General features: G+C 43.7%; 1 protein-coding gene across 1 annotated transcript in view; it reads left to right on the top strand.

Moving 5' to 3' along the window:
* Window positions 1-17,571, top strand: part of SYNPR (synaptoporin) — a 105,636-nt gene that overhangs the window by 72,879 nt on the left and 15,186 nt on the right. Inside the window, exon 3 of the mRNA XM_065642767.1 lies at window positions 4,550-4,674. Coding sequence (XP_065498839.1) covers window positions 4,550-4,674 — 125 coding nt within the window. The remainder of the gene's footprint in view (window positions 1-4,549; window positions 4,675-17,571) is intronic.

Genomic DNA, 17,571 nt, shown 5'->3' with positions numbered 1-17,571 from the left:
CCAGGCAAGACCAACACAGGTTCTTTTTGAGATTTCGCCATCCTGGAGAAGTCCCTGAGGAGCCCTCAGGCAGAGTGGGGATCTCTCCTTTGCACAAGCATGGATTTGGGGTGCATTCCCAGGCCAGCTCCATCTCCTTGGCCAGCGAGCTTCCAAAGGCTGCTGCATAGGGCAGACGTGCTCCTGGGAAAAGCAAGTGGCTTATATAAAAGTTTCATCAATTTTAAATGACAGTGTTGTCTTCCTAACAGGATGTTTTAGCTGTAACATGCTCTACATAAGCCTTTTAACTCGCCTTGTCAGGAACCATTCTGCCTTCTTCTGGTGCGCACAGTGAGCCCGTCGCTCAGCAGGCATTGAGGGGAATTGTCGGAAAGCCAAACGCGGAGAAGCGATGGGAAATCATCCTGGTTTTCCTTTCCACAGTAGGATGAGTGGTGTCTGGGGTCACATGCTGAGGTGCTGCCAACTGTCTAATGTACAGCTGGGACTTCAGCTGCTCCGGGGCATCGCACACCCTGAGCCCCCGGCCACTGAGGACAGCTGGGCTGGGAAACGAGGGGACCAGCCTTGAGTCTGGATAAATAACAACTCCAGAATAATGAATTAGAGGATCCATTGCCATTGCGGTGAAGTCTAACATCAGAAGAAGGAGGATTTCCAGCTGATCCTGTAAATCAGCTGATGAACCTTTGCCTGCCCTGAGCTGGTGTGAGCAGCACGTGCTCTGCTGGAGATTATATTGCTATTTTTTCTCAGAGTGCTAAGGAGCCAACTGATCTATAAAACATGCTAACCTGATTTGACAGTGAAGGCTGTTTATTATTGCACAGTACCATAATAAATATAATTTCTGTTTGTTAAGCTAGACTGTGGGATTTACCTGACTTCCTTACAAAAATATACCAGTAGCACAGGCCAAGGCTGCAAGGTCATAAAGGGAATGTGACCATAACGGGAGCAGGGGATGGGATGTTAATCATCATACAGAAAGGCATTGCAAGCCTCAAAGATGTGCTGCCTTGTTAGAGATGTGTCTGGAAGCATGTGGAAGTAGGATGATCTTCCAGCCAGGCTGGACTGGACTCAGGAAATGTGCATTGCTCTGGTCTGTGCTGGGGAGCTCAAATAATGTCCCTTCTTCCCCCTCCCTTTGGTCTGTGGTCTCGTTGGGTGGGTCGGTGACTGCTTCCATAGCCCATCGAGCAAGCGGGATGCTTTCCTGGGGCATTATCGCACATCGACCCTGGACCACTGATCCAGACTGGGGACAGGCATCCTTCATGTCCCTTGAGGGTCCAGGCAGGAGCCTCCTCATTGTATCCCTGTTGCAGGAGAGACAGGATGTGCAGGGAATGCCTGGGCTTTTCCCTACTCCCGTGCCGGCACAGCTGCAGCAGGAAAGATTTGTTGCCTCAAGGGCACCGTGTTTCTCCCAGCTGCCATTCCTCTGGGGAAGGCAAGTGCAGCACTGGCCATTGGGGCTGAACCTTGAGATGCAGCAACCGTGTGATAACCAGAGTTGACTGGGTGCTGGGGACATTTATCTAAGCTGAAGGGGAAGAGCGGTATGCATGCACACTGCAGATGGGGCTAGCACTGTGTGTGGATTTATAGGCAGAGTAAATAGGAACACAGGGAAACGCTTTCCCTTTCTCCATAAACTTTTCAATTTCAGGGAGGCCAGATTCAATAAAATTATCTCGCAGATGGAGGTTTTATTGAATCTGGCCCATAAAGCTCCCATTATGGGGTTTACAACTGCCATTTACACAAATCCTGCTATAATAAAATACAGTGGTGTTTACAGCATTCCTGCAACCACCACAGAATTACAGTGTGCACAAAACCTGATGAGTAAATCTTAGCTTAATGCATCAGGTTCTCCACTGAAAACATAAAACCTGGGGGGGGGGGGGGGCGTGGAAAAAAGGGAAAATGCAGAGGTAGGAGGAGAAGGTTGCTTGGGTGAGAGGAAAATTATGTCTACTGCTTGGCCAAGATACCCTGGGGAAATACCATTGATTTACAGCCCTCACTCTGCTCCCCTGCAATGCAAAATGTAAATATGCTCCTAAAAGGTGCTGTGTGGCCTCAGCACACAGCTGTGGGGACTGGCTGGGTGTCACTAGCAGCTGGGCGGCCACAGCCTTTTACAGCACCTGATCCAGCCACGGCAGAGAGCCGAGCTCAGGTTGGCTGGGACCTTGATAAGTTTGGTATAAAAGTTTCCAGCTGAGTCCTTTTCTTGTTCCCACCTGCCTTCTGGGTGCTGGTGGAAGAATGTGTGCTGAGACAGGGTGGGAACTGCTGGGCAGCCCTGGTGGGTTGTGGCTGGAGAGGAAAGAGGCTGAAGGGTTTGCTGAATGAGTGAAAGCACCTGAAAAGCCCTTGGTTAAGAGCTGAATATGGAGCTGAAGGGTGAGTAAGGGCTAGATCTGAACTGTCTGAGCCTGGGACTTCAGGTGCCCCAGTCTGCTGTCAAAGGTACTCTTAATAGGGAGAGGGAGAGCTCGGAACTCCAAAGGAGATCCTGCCTGAGAAGGAATAGCCTGAGCTGTGGTTTTGGGCATGCCTCTGTGGTGGCACACGTTTATACTGGTTTCTAATACTTGATTAAAGGAAGGAGATGCTTTTCAATTTCATCTTTTTCCTCTGCTTGTCCCCATGCTGAGAGCTGTAACGGAGAGATGATGGCTTTTCCTTTATGGCAGGTCTGTCTCACACCACAGCCCTTCAGTTCTCTCTTTATACATCACTGCATTAATTTTTGTGCCTCCCTATGTATCTCCAAAACACTTGCATTTGCAACTCCGTTAATTAGGCCAGAAAGCAGGTCAGCACTGATCTCTCTTGGTTTTCTTAATATATTGTTTTCTGACATGGCATCACAAATTAAACTGAGATCATTAATACTGATTTTCGATGCAAAAACTTATTGCATTTACAGTTCAAGTTGTAGTAAAGCATTTATTTCACAGCAGATATTTAACAAGTCAATTCACAGTAAAGTTCAGCTTTCTTTTTTCCCCTCCCTGAGCTCAGTATGAAGAATTGGTTCAGTCAAAGTGTTTTTTTCAAACTTTCCTTATCATTGGGCACCTAAATACCTTTGCAAATCTATCCTCAGTGATATGTCCTGGTCATGCTGGAAGTGAGTAGCAGGGTGGGAATTTGCACTGTTCTCCTGTTATTCTCTGTGCTCGGTTGTGCTCAGCACATCACCCTGCAGCTGGGGAGGGTCAGGAGTCACCCTGTAACCTGGCAGCATCTGGGGAGAAGATGCACCTGTAAAGGTGAAGTCCAAGGAGGCTGCTGAAACTCCTGCCTTTGCTCATGCTGTGAATTGGGAGAACTCAGGATAATGGCATGTTTTGCAGAGCCTCGTGCAATAAGGATAGGTCTTTTTCTACTTATTGTATTTTGATATTACATTTACTGAATCATTTTTCAGTGTCCAAGAACATGTTTTCTTTTCCAGATGCGCATATTGTTCGTTTCCTCTGGGTTGCTGACTTTTAGCTTATTTAATTGTGATTGAGATTAGGGGTTTACTTATCATTTTCCATATCTGCCCCACTGTAGATCTCAGAGTAATTCTATTAAAGCTGATGGAGTTACTTCAGATCTATAGTGATCCAATCAGCAAAATGTAGCCTGTCCTTTAATTTAGATTATGACTGCATAAATAAGCTGTTTCCCCTTCTACTCAGGGTCTTCCAAGGAAGCCCACATCAATTATGTTTTAATACACCCATTCCTGTTTCCTATTCCTCTGTTTGAACCCCTAATGGAAATATAAATGCTGATGTGTCTCTGCCCTGCACACTCCTCCTTCACCTTCTTCTCTTGGAAGATTAAGATGTGATATGGATTTGCATCAGAATCAGCCAAGCTCTTTGTTCCTGTCTGCTTTGCCTGAGTTTATCTTAAGTCTTGAATTTTTTTCTGCTTTGCTGAGTGCCAGTTTACTGCACCTCTATGTCCATCTTGGGTTATGGTAGTAATTTAGAAAAGATAATCAAAATATCATTGTGAGGTTCTTTTCCAAGCCATACTTCAAATGGAAGAGGAGCAGCACAATTTTGTGTTTTGCCATGTAATGGGATGGTGGCCACGTGAGCTGTCTTGGTCTACTATTGCTACTTCTTGTTGCTCCTTATAAATACTTCTGCCAGTGTTTTATTTGGGTTAAGACTGACTCATTATGCTCAGTCAATATTCATCCTTCTCTTGTCGAAGCTTGCCTGTCAGTGGGATGATTTAAATAGCTGCCTGGGTTGTGAATCCCAAATGGGGCTCGAGACGGGGCGGGGGGCTGAGATGCCTGGCACAGACAAATGGTGATGTTTCAGTCTACGTGTGGCAACAGAGCTTCAAGTTTTGTGGTTCTTTGTATCAGCTTTTGGGAAGGGCACAGGAAAAACGTATGGAGTGATGGATAACCTAACCCAAGGGGGCTGGTGCTGCAGCGAAAGCCGCTGCATGGATCTACTTGTGGTGGTCGCTGAAAAGAAATAAAATAAAAAATGTTGTTTGTTTTTGACAGCTTTTTGCAATCTTTGCATTTGCAACATGCGGTGGGTACTCTGGAGGACTGCGCCTCAGTGTGGACTGTGCAAACAAGTCAGAGAGTGACCTCAGCATTGACATAGCCTTTGCCTACCCCTTCAGGTAACCCGGACTGCTTCGTGGCGGGGTGTTTGCAGATGGGAAGCCCATTTTCAGTGGGGTTTCCCATCATTTGTAGCAGCTTTTGATTAAGTACCAATCTGGGGTTCTTGAATTCTCCTCATAATGTTGTTTAGACTCTGGTTGTGCAGGAGGAATGAATTTGGCTGGACTTGGTGTGGATGGGGGCATGGGAACCTCTGGGGAATGGGAGCTCAGCAAGGGAGACTAGAGGGGTTGTGGGCATGTAGAGCTCTGTTAAGGCTAGGACAGCTCAGGGGGTGGAAAATAGCAGGCAAGGAAAAAGGAACAAAACCACATTAGCCCAAGAAAAGAATAGGCATAAAGCAGCCATTAACTAAGCTGGGAATGAGAGAATATTCCCAGCCACTGGACTAGCAAGGACCTGGAATAGCCACTGCATGGAGAAGGGGCAGCAAAAGACAAAACAAGTTTAAACTGTAATTTTGAGATGCTTTTGCAAATTCTACTAATTGCCTGTCTGCATATCTCAGTGCCTGAATACTTTAAAATATGGAACACTGTGACTTGAGAAAACATATTTTTGTTATTTAAGTAAGCCTGAATGCTGTAGTGAGGTTAAAAAATTATACATATATAGATATAAAAATATTCATGCCTTTTAGAATCCTGCTTCAAAAGAACATCCACAGTTTTCTGTTTTTAAAGATGTCAAGTCCACTCTAGAAACCTTTCATGTCTATATAAGTGGTTTCTTTAAGGAACTGATGATTAAGAAAAGAATACATAATCTGATCTCAAGGCCAGTACACTATGACTCTAAAATTATTTTGCTTCCTATGGATATCGTGTGCTGTTTTGCTTACAATTGAAATGCACAGACCAGAGGTAATAGCATCTACTTCTTTAAAATGTTCTAAAATATAACATCTAACAAAAAATGGAAACTGATTTTGATTCCTTGAACTGTTGCTCTTCCTTGACACACATGTATTACTCCAAAGGGGCACATTTCCTGGTATTACAATTGTTTATTTTTTGTCTTGATCTTGTCTGCATTTTCTTTCATTTCTGCTTAGTATGCATGTTAGATCCTGAAAATTGAGTTATGTGAATTTGTAATGTGATTCACTTCCAAATGGGTCATTTCTCCAGCATTCATTACAGAATACATCCTACAGTGAAGTGCTTTTAATTTGCATGATTATAAAATAGTACTTTATGTAAAAAGTTAATAAAATGGAGAGACATAGCCAGCAAGTATCTCCTGGTGTTTTGCCAGGCATGTCAATGATTGTTTTTAGAAGGATATGGCTGGATCTGCTATTTCCCACAGTCTTGCTTATTAGAAAACTGGAAATATTGCTGAGTGGTTTTAGTATTCCAGCATGTTGGAAAGATGATGCAAAATAGGGTTTACTTGCAGAAGGGATGCAGCTGAGGCTGTAGCTGGCTCTTCAACTGTGACTGTGTGTGTTCGGAACAGAGGGGGGTATATGAGGAGGAGGCTGCTCCCAGAGCTGGTGTGTATGGCCTGTACAGTGGGATGGCTGGCTACAGGGTGGAAATATACCTGTAATTTGTAGGTGAGGAAAGGAGATGACATTTAGCCAGCTGCTGTTTTGAGAGATGCATGAAGTTATTCAGTCTTTGTGCAATTCGGAACTTTGCATGCAAACCTGAGGCATGTGCAAAAAAAAAAATGTCCAAAGATGTACAGACTACATGGGGTAGCAGATCCGTGCCTGGAAAATCTGGCCTGGTGGTACCTGTGGAACTTGGTCTCATTTTACTGTTTCATATAAATATTCCCATGACTTCCTCATACATTTGCTCTTTCTACTTTTCTCCACTGCTCCTTTGACAGACTGGAGAGGGGATGCTCTAAAAACAGAAGTAAGCTTAGTTGGGAAAGGTAATATCTTGTATTAGAGTAGTTGATACCCTTGGAAAAAGCAGATACATTTTAAGTTCAGGCTCCCTCATCAAGACAGTGATCCTGAACCTCATCTACCTGCATGGGCACGTAGGCTTTGTGTAGGTAGGATGAATTTCCCACCAGTTGTCTTGCATCCAAGTCTGAATAAGTCCGTATTCACATGGTATTTTCTTTTCAAATGCCTTCGGTGTTCTTTTTATTGGCTGACAGCTGGGGGAGGTGTAGGTGGAAGGAGAGACGCTGCCGAGCATCTGACACGGCAGCACTGTTGTGGTTGTCAGCACTGACACCGAAGCAATTGAATACCTGAGCGCTGCCTTTTGAGCTGTGCCTTCCAGCATGACTTGAAATGAAGAAAGCCATGCAGCTGTGCTAGCAGCTGCTTTCATTCCTGTTGCTGTGAGTTTGAGGTTTTGTTTCCTTCTCTTAGAAGTTGAACTGCTAGACTTTGGCTAGTTGGTGTGTAGGTGTCAAGAGCTTTAAGCAAATAAAATTGTAAGGCTCAACAGGACAGCTTGGCAAAGCAAGAGGACTTGGATGTTTTGGAATTAATATTGAAGGAGCCTGAAAATGTTTCCAGTAAAGCAAGATCAGAATGGCAAAGGAGCTTTCCAGGCTGAAAGGGGGGGCACCTCACTTGTGACCATGTGCTTCTGGGGCTCATCACCTTAGAGAAAGGAAGGAAGGAAGGATGCAGAAGGGCAAAACCAGTTCTGATGGGGTCTGGGGATGTGTGACTAAAACATACTGATTGCCAAGCTGAACTTCAAACCGGTGAGCCATATAGCCCCAGGCCAGTCCTGAATGTACCAAAGCAGTATTGCACTCCACAGCCGGCAGCTCCAGATGCTGCTGCAAACCAAGGAGCATCTCCCTACCCTCTTACTGAGATTTTTCTTAGTCCCAATCTACGAGTTGCAAAAGTGTCCAGCAAACAATGTAAATGAAGTCAAGATAAATTATTGGTTCCAGCAGACAGGGAGTTTTGAAGGATATAGTTAAGAATGAAGAAAAGATATTAAAGTTATGGGAAGATAGTAGTTGTGCTTGGTTCCTGCATTATCTTACTGCTGTTGTAACTCAGACAGCAGCAACTTGTGAAGCACCAAAAAAACCCCAAATAAACCCTTTGCACAAGGTGGTTTCTTCTAATTTCTGCCAGAATCACGACCTCTTCCCATTTTAATTCTGGACCTGGATTCATCTGCCCTTTGAAAAGGGAGAAGTGGGGTAATACAGATAAATACATTAATCACTAGAGAAGACCATCAAGTTAATCCGGCAAAGTGATGCTTATGCACAGCTGAGAGAAGGGATCCCTTTAGAGAAAAGCCCGTGAGGTGGGTACCTGTGTGAGGCTGTTGTGTGGCAGGAGTGTGGGGAGGCAGAGCTGTTCCCTGTCTGAGGGGTACCCAGTGCTGGGGTGCACACACTACTGGGGTGCAGTAACCACAGAGGAGCCTTTCCAGTGTCACTGATGAGTAATTGAACCCGAATCTGTCTCCACCATCTCTCCTGGAATAGGAGGGAAGGTGGATGCTTTTCCCCTCTACAACTACAATTCATTTAAGATTTCTGCAACCCAGATTCACGACCCTGTAATGTGCAAACAACCTGTAGTCCAAACCCCTCAGCAATTTCTCCTGGAGCTCTGCCACACTTTTCTACACATCCTCCCAGACTCTTCCATGTTCAAGCTGATCCTCATAAGGCCGTTTCAAATAATTACCTGAAGTTTCCTCTCATTTCTTCTGCCTGCTTCTAGTTATATCACAAAGGATTTCTTGACCTCTTCATGCTTTAAAACACAAATCAGCCTTTTTTCTGGATACCCGTATATACATTTCAGAAGTTTTTACAAGTTCATATATGGAAAAAACTTCTCTGGTCCCACACTAGCAGTTTTTCTCAGCATTAGCATCTGTGCTTGGTACAGTATCTATTGCAAGTTTGGCACACGTTAGGATGTTTATCAACTTGATGCTCACCCCAGTAATGGTTCTTTGAATGGGGGATAAAATCAGCATCTTGGAATTATCTGTTACTCCTGCAATCCGTCAGTCTTTCAGATCAGATTTGTCACTTATCCAAAGCAATGTTTTTTTCTGTGGTGAGGGTCCTGATGAAGGTCCTATTTGTTTATTATTTCTTTCTGATCCCAGAAGCACTTATTATGTACTTTGCTATTCATTGGTTTTACTTTGATAGTAAGTGGTTGAATAATATATCTGCCATGCATGTATTTGTTGTTGGTATTCATCATTTTAAGGTGCTTTTTAACCAATAGTCCTAAAAGTAAACTTTTTTCAGTTACCAGCTCAGTTGTCAGGCTTGATTTACCAAGCCTGTACTGAAGATTTTTGCTATATAATTGTTCATGTCACAAACTTAATGTTTTTGTTGTAACTTGCAGAGTTGCACTGAAATGTTTGGGCTTTACTTATTTAAATGAAGCTTTGCATAGCAGAAACGCTCTCATGCCAGAGGAGATCCTGAACTAAAATCTTTTTGCCTTTCCTTCTGGAGGTGCTTTAGCCCAGCCTATATACACGGGGTACCCCCAAGGTAAATACTGCATGGGAATTCATTTGGATTGTATCTTGCCTTTTCTTGTGGCATTCATCCTGCAAGCTACTTTGAAAATGTTGGCCCAGAGGATCACGTGATTAAATTTTAAACACAACCTCACCTAAGCCAATGGCTGTTGTAAGTATGTGCACAGGTGTTAGGAGAATTGAGCCGTAGGTACTAGTGGGACAGAATGGGGTTTCCTGGCGGTGTGAGCATTAGAGCCTGGTGAAAGAATGTCTGTGCAAGTCTTTGTATCACAGCAGTGAGCAAAACAAATGTTTTGCGTTTTATTTTAAATCACCTATTAATATCTTTCCAGTGTGCTGGTAAAACTGTCTCTTGAAGCAATCCTTGCTTCTGAAGGCAAAGGAAATTGTATTTTATGGGAGGTTTGCATTCACTCTCTAAGCATCTCATTTGAATGAAGACGTTCCCATTGAGCATCCTTTAAAGTGTATGCCTCATCGACATGCAATGGGTCAGCTAGTCTTTCATTTGAAATATGACAGCCAGATCTAAATTGCCTACTTAAAAGCTACAGATGATAATTAATGAGAAAGTAGCTAACACTTTGTGCTTTGCAACTATCTTTCTTTGGAAAAAGCGCCTCTTAATATTAGCACATTTCTGTGCCAGGGTGTACTATCCTTCTTTTTTATTATCCATTTGTAGTATATCTGGCTTCAGAATTCAGTAGAAAATATGTTGGCCAAAATATTATAAATGTCTATTATGGCTGTGAGACCAGGAGCTGCTGATAAATAGGGAAGTCTTTAAACTAAGTAGTTGCCTGCAATGCTGACTTTCAGACAACTTTGGCAAGCTCTCTTCCCAGCTGTCCTGGACTGCTGTACCAGTTGAGGATGGGAGATAGGAAGGAACAAAGTAATCTAGTCAGTTGAACCCTGTAAGGTTCATGTTTTATTTTGCATGTGTTCATAACACAGTAGATGCCCCTTCTGTAAAGCCAAATTGTGGCCTCATAACACATCTGTGTAGACAGAAGCAGAAGCGAGCCAGCAGAAGTTGCACTAACCTCAGGTGTGCTCTGTGCCAAAATGTGGATGCCCCAGTTCCCAGGCAGATTTGGCAGAGCTCCTGGGAAGGTGAGAGCTGCTGGTTAAACTCTGCATGACCCATTCCAGCTTTGTGAAGGGAGAAATCTCCATCCTGGAACTCCTTAGATCAAAGCTTGGTGCCTTTTGAAAAAGCTGTGCTTTTGCACAAACAGGAGTTGCAGGGATGGTCAGGTGAAGTTCAGCAGGGAAGGGCACAAGCTGCATGGTCGCAGTGGTCCCTTCTGGCTCCACAATCGATCGGTCCAGGAAAGATGCATCAATTTAGTTCCTTTTCTTGCCAAACTGTGACCTCCTTATCTTGTAGTGCAGATCTGAGCTTAATGTCTGGACTGACAAGGAAAGACATTGAATAATACATCAATGAAGGTGGAGATTTTTGTCAATACCCTAATTATATAAACTGGCTCTTTAGGATGGGCACTAAGGGCTCGGTCATGGCTTTAGTTATTTTCTCCACAACAGTTTCAAACCCTGATCTCAGTACTTTTTATACCTAATTTTGGCCTCTTGTTGAATGATTTGCCTCAAAAGGACTTCCAGGTTTTAACTACTGTTAGTGGAAACTGGAAATGATGCGAGTGAGTAGAACAATGTTGCATCCTGCTGAGCAAAACTCAGGAAATAAATCCTTCAGGATACAGGCATGTCTAATTGTGATGCCTTCACAGAAGTCTCTTCATACTTAATGTGACCTAATGATGCAATGTAGACTGAAGCATTAAGATGTATTTTTAACTAGGAAAAGCATTTTTTTTCTTAATTGTGATTGGTACATTCTGGTAATTTATAAGGCTGTCCATAAAATTGCAGCTTCTTTTTTTTCAAATTTTTTTTCTCCAAAATATTTTTTTTCCCCCAATGAAAACACAGTACAAATATTTTATTCCACAGTGATGTGAACCCAAGACCTTTCTGAGGTATTTGAAGTATGGCCCCAGAACATGGCTTTCCTGGCAGTGACGGTATCAGAGACCTTGGTCAAGTCTCTGTACTGAAGTAAATCCATAAACATCCTGAATGTGAAGCTCACAGAGCTGAGCTGAGTGCTCCAATCAATGAGCTGTTGGCTTAACGAGAGCTGTTTGCTCTTACATTGTCTGCTGGGATGGGGAAAAGGTGATCCAGGTCTCCAGAGTAAATTTATTTCTTTTCAGCTTTGAATGAACATAGTTTTTAATAAGAAAAAGTATTTCACATTTTTGTAATCAGCTCTAGTTATTATCAGAGAGCGAATGCCATAATACAGAGCACTGATATGATTTTTGTTTACTGGTGCATGGCTGTAGACTACTGAAGTAATTAAAATCTGCAAATCAGCATTCTCCAGTGTCTGTGAGCCTCCAAGGACCACACTGGCTCTGGGAATACCAACTTGTTTTTTTTCTTCTCTGCTCCTGCATGTCCTGTGGGATAGGTTATTTTTTTTAGACCAAGAGCACAGCAGAATGCGAGAAAATGTCATCTGCTTTTGTACTTGGACAGCTGTGGTTGCAGGAGTGGCTGTCTGAGCACAATGTACAATTTAATTCCCATTGTCAGGGAGTTTGAAATCATTGCTGGTCTGATTAAAAGAGATGAAAATAAGGACGACTTTGTGGCCTTGCTAGTTTTGAGTGCCTCTTCCTCACCCTAGTTACAGCCTTCAAAACCCACTTTGTAGAAACCATCAAGATTGGAAACTTGGCCAAAGAATGGTTATTACTGGCAGTTTTCACTTTTGTTTGAACTGTGGATAAATGCAAGTATCCTCTTCCCAGCAGTGAGAGACTGGGAGGTGCTTCCAGTCACTTGACACTTTGTTCCTGCATAAGATCTACAGAAAACCACCAGAAATCTGATACAGCCACATCTTCACCTTCTCTTTTGAGGCTGACCCTGAACGTGTGGTCCTGAGCACATCTGATGCATGGTGTCACATAAAGGAAGAGATCATCCCAGGGCCCTCACAATTTGCTAGCTGACCTGAAAGGCTTAGCTTTATGCCAAGTTATTTTGTGCGCAGCCAAGAAGCCACAGCCCAAGGCTGGCTACATAAGTGGTAAAGCGTTTGCTCGTTCATGCTGCTCGTGTGTTGGACTGAATGCAATGTTACCTTGCTTGAGTAGGTTGGAGAATGAGGTCTGGCTGCCAGTATTTGTCAAGCTGCAGACATGTCCCTCGTCCATTGCTCAACCAGGGAGAGGCTGATTGCTCCAGCCAGTCAGCTTGTCATGGGACAGCAGCTCTGCAGATGAGATGACTTTTCCAGATGTTGAAGTCTTCTCAGTTGCTGCTATTCTCAGTGTTCTCCATCTTCTACTTTGTAGATTTTAATCCCTTACAACTTGAAGCAAACGCGCCCTTGAGTGCTGAACTGGGGCCGTAGAGGAGACTTGTCTTGCTTTGCAACTCTTCAGGCTGGTCAGCTGTTGTCTTCTGTTAGGAACGTCTTGCAACAAACATTGTGTGAACACAAAGCTCATGGACACACAGCAGCCTGGGAGGTAAACATGGAAGGAAAAAGGTAGCAATTTTCTGGAGATGGCGTCTGCTGCAGAGAAGACAGAATGCTGCTGCTTAAATCTTTATTAAATTGTAGAAGCTTTTCTTTTGGTACTCAAAGCAAATGGATTCCTGATTAATTTGGATGGTATTGATCCAGAATGGCTTTTTTTGTTTCATAAAGGCTGTATTTTATGCTTAACACGGTTTTGGTGCCAGAAAAATTCTTCATTAATGCTTTAGCCAGAATTAGTTCTTAAAGTGGAAGTCACTTTCAGACTTGTTAATATATGTAGCTTTTTCCCAATTTGAACTTTTAATATATATTCATGAATAGTGTCTGCAGTATTGTGCAATGATGGTATTTTATCTATGCCTGCCACAAAGGCTTTTTCCAGAAGTCAGACTTTTTACAACTTCCTTTGCAACTTTCATTTTTGCACATTTTCATGCTGCCAATACAGAAGCAACTAAAGCAGAAACCCTTCAGCTTTGCTTTGTTTGGCATTTGATCCCATACCCCAGACAGTGTGTGGTGACCCAGCTAGGGGACGATCAAACACACGTCCTTCCCCTTTCCTCTGCTCCCAAATCCTCTTTCTCTATGCAGCAGCCCTGAAGGTTTCCCATGACCGTAGGGAACTGGATCAGTGGGATGTCTTTGGTCTCCTCCCACGCTTGGCTTCTATGTGAATTTATTTGTCAAAGAGTTGAACGCAATATTTCTTTTTATTCAATAGACTCTGGTAAGAGTGGGCATCCAACCCCATCCAGCACAGCCCCACTCAGTGAGGTACCTCTCACTATCCTCTCTGGATTCCCAGAAGTGACACTTCTTGGGTTATTCAGTGTGAAGGTGCAGGCAGGTTGTTGGCACTCCATCAGCAGATGTACAGTTCTGCCTTGGCTCCTGCCCTGTGTTCTGCTCAGCCTGTGATGAAGCCCATGGGCTCCCTGAGAAAAGGATTTGACAGGTACTTTAAAAGAAAATATTTTGATTGGGAGTTTTATTGGAGTCATGCCATAAAACTCTACAGAGGACTTAATTTGATGGCTTTAAGTGCCTTAGGACAATACACTTGAATCAATTATAGTTAAAATACAAAGTTAATGTTAAGATATGATACAAAACAATGAACATTGCTGCATCTTCTGTAATTGCTCTTGCATTTATCTCAGCTGGTCCTGGAGGTGAAATTGCTGCTTTCAGGGTTTATAGACCTAGATTAAACTGTGTGTGAACCCTGATTCTCACAGGGCAAAGGCTTAATGCCTTCAGGGCGTTCTGTGTGAACATTAGGTGATGCCCAAGAAATGGTTATATTAGATTCAATGACTATTTTTAGGCCGCTGCTTTATGCTTTTTATTGCTTATTATATATCTCTAGATGTTTAGATCTTTGTAGATTTTTCTCCAAATAGATGCTTTTGTTCTGCTTTGACAGAGGCTTGTTAGATTGGAAGCTGATTCCCATGTCTGTCTGGAGGAGAAAGCGATGGGAGGGACATCAAAGCCATGAGTTCTGTCAGGATGTCGTGGTAGGACCAGGTAGTGTTGGACAGTTGTGTGTGGCAATGCAAATACATCTGTGGCATTTCCAGACCTCCTAATTTGCATTGCTCCACAGACAAAATGACTTTTTTAAAAGATAATCAAGGGTTACCTCCCTTCAGAGATAGTAGATAAGCTTCCCAGTGAGTAGGAAGCTGTTCACCGCAAGAAAATAGCTCAGTGATGGGGAAATCAGAGAGCAACGCCACCACTCTGTACCATAAAGAATGTAAGTGTCCAATCTGAGAAGGTATTTGGGTTTGTAAAGCCGAGGGGAGCATCTCTTTGAGTGTTGTGCTCTGCTTGCACAGCAAGAAAGTGTGTTTTTCTGAGAAGAGCTGTGAAGATATCTCGGGAGATAAATCTGGGTCTGGATGTAGGCTTGGAAGTGGGGTTGGGATCACCCACTCAGCTTTCTGAGCGTTCCTGGTGGCGCGTGTTCTATAATGAGCCGTTTATTTCCTCCTTGGTGCTACGGTGGAGTACTAGGGTTTGCACTACTGTTATGTGTGCAGTCTGGGGAGGTTCATTACTACGGCTGGCACACGTCCGGGACGTTTCTTCCTCTGGGAGTGTGATGAAGCTCTTTCGCAGGCTGTTTTCCAAGAGATTTGTGAACGCAGCCACTGGAAGCGGGTTCTGCAAGAGGGATCCCCAGCTGCGGATGCGGCACTGGTGCTGTCCCCCACCACTGCTGGGGTTGTCCCTATTCCAATGTCTTTAGGCTCCATCCTCAAAAGGGTTTTGTAGTTTCCCTTCCTGGAGACCTGAGCACTTCAGAGGGTCTCTGACTCACCGTGTTAACAGGAGAAGTGGGGAGGGATGGAGCAGAGGACACGTGTTGGGATGCTCTGGGTAGGCATCACAACGTGCCTGCTCCGACCTGCCAGGTCTGGGGGAATTACCACTTCTCCCAGCACGGCACATGCAATGTGGCGTGTTGAGACGGCAACTGTGGCTGACAGCTTGTCCTGTTTAAAACAGTACTGTAGGAAAATGGTACTGTCCAAATGTTTGCACAACAGCTATGTGCAAGTGAGGGCTGGGAACCTGGCAAGTTAAGAAATTGAAAATATGGGGGTGGGGGAAAATATTTTCCATTATTTTAACTGGATGTAAACCAGAAGATAATACAGGTTGCTACAGCTTTCCTGGTCAGCAGTGTCTTTTGGGATTTTTTTGGTGATGCTGCTCTGAACATGCATTTGAGTGGGTATAACCCACTGAAGGCAGCTGTGACAAAGAGGAGATCTTCAGGGTGTTCAGATATCCAGGAGAGGAGTCAGGAATAAATACTTGCAAGAGAAAGCATGTATTTATGTGAAACTACTGGTAGGGTTGAATAATTCTAGAGAGAAATGGGCCTTGGGATATTTTTTTGAAGAAATGAAGAGGGCAGAAGTTCAAAGTGAAATACTTTCAAATGCTCTTTGATCAACAAACTGTATTCTCTCTTCCTCTAGAAAGGAAAGAAACAAAAGACCAAGGTTAGATTGCTGAGTCAGCTGGAGAATTTTACTTGTTTCCTATCTCCAGAGAAAAATGAACTGATTTTGTAGGGACAGGTATGTGGTAGAAATTAATGTGCTGCTTCTCTGGAAGCAAAGGAGACCAAGGAGAGGAGGGTACTGAAGGTACCTTTGGACGCTGCGGGGTCTAGAGGGGGTGTTGCTTTTTGGGGACTGGTAGAGTGAGGTATAAAAAATTGCTGGGACAATTAGGAAATATCAATAAGCACCTCAGTTTTGAATGGCTGTGGTATACACAGGTAGAGTTGTCATGTGTCAAGGCAGATGCGCAGTGGGAAAGGTGGGGACAGGAGCACTTGAGTAAATGGTAATTTCTTCATCTTGGGAAAGGAGCTGTTAGAGAGCAGGTTTGTGCTGAGAAAATGTCTTGTTGCTGTTAGAAAAGGAGTGGAAAATTCTGGTTTTGGCAGAACATCACAGGTGCAAAAGGGCTGGGGAGCAGTCCCCTCCACGGTACCTGCTGTCCCTCTGCTGAGCTGAGCCCATCACATCCCCCCAGCTGTCCAGGGCTCTATTAACATTTCAGCTATTTGACTTTGAACGGCTGGAGAGAACTTCAGCACTAATGACTTCAAGCAGTTCAAATGTGGTATTAACAGGCTGGCTGCCTCAAAAAGAGACTGACCTCAGGATGGCTGGGTGCAAAGATTCAGATCCTGTGGGAATTACTGGATAATGGTTATAACTGGCAAAAAAAATATGGACTGAGGGCAACTGCTTAGCAGTGGTTCCCTATAGAAGAGTTCATGGTGTGTATGAGAGCTCACAGTGTGGCTTCATCGCTGCAGGGTTCCCCCCTCAGGAGACTGTCCTTAGAGAGCAGATCTGCCTGTTCCTTGCAGTGTGAGCAGCCTCTCAGCCAGGAATTAGCACCGAACATGTGGGGATGCCCAGCACCAACAAAAATATTCTTTGCAGTGAGGAGCACTGTATGCATTGCTTCCTTCTGGAAAACAGTCTGTGAAGAGTGTTGGAAAGGTAAATTGACCTCAATTTCATTGAAAAGACCTTACCTTCTCAAGCAGATTTCTACTTTCATTTTGTTTAAAGTATTTTTCTTCATGCAGGTAATATCTCTAGAGAAGTCTTATGGGAATCATGAACTCCGCTGTGAGAGGAGAGGCTCCCATTTAATACTGTTCTTCCACTAAGCCTGTGGAAAATCCATATTTGGCCTCTTGAGAAGAGGCATTTGCCCAGGGACTGGCTGCCTGGAGGCACAGGTGTGAAAGCACAGCAGCAGAGTCCTCTAAAACAAGGGAGCTGCAGTGTTTCCAGAGCTAACTGAAAGAATTACCTTTATTTTGTATCTTGGAGAAAAAAAGGCAGAAAACTCCTGTTGTGTTTTTGTACCTATACAGAGCAGTTTGACTCACTAAGGGGCCTTGTGCATTTCAGTATTTCCCTACTGTATTTTGAAAATTCATTTTCCCCTCATTTTGGAGATTATCAGCCAAGCTAAACGTTTCACAACAAATTCGTCCACAAGCTCTACCTGCAGTAACTGATTTCCAGTGGTGTATTTCTCTCATTGTTTTGCAGACAGTAAATACAATTGACAGTTTGACTACCAGAAATTAGTGAGGGGGAAATAAAGCCCAATGAAGGGATAATGGATCTCCAGATTTTTTGCAAGCACGTGTGTGGGTGTTGCAGATTTTGTTCAAGCATGTTGTAGACGAGTTGGGGGGTGGATTACAAGATGCTATTTTCAGAAAATAGGACAGCCTGACAAAACAGTTGTGTGGTGGCTTTTTTCCTGTTTTT

Source organism: Caloenas nicobarica, chromosome 11 (assembly GCF_036013445.1).
Source record: "Caloenas nicobarica isolate bCalNic1 chromosome 11, bCalNic1.hap1, whole genome shotgun sequence".
Lineage (NCBI taxonomy): Eukaryota > Metazoa > Chordata > Aves > Columbiformes > Columbidae > Caloenas > Caloenas nicobarica.
This window is presented reverse-complemented; position numbering and strand designations above follow the sequence as displayed.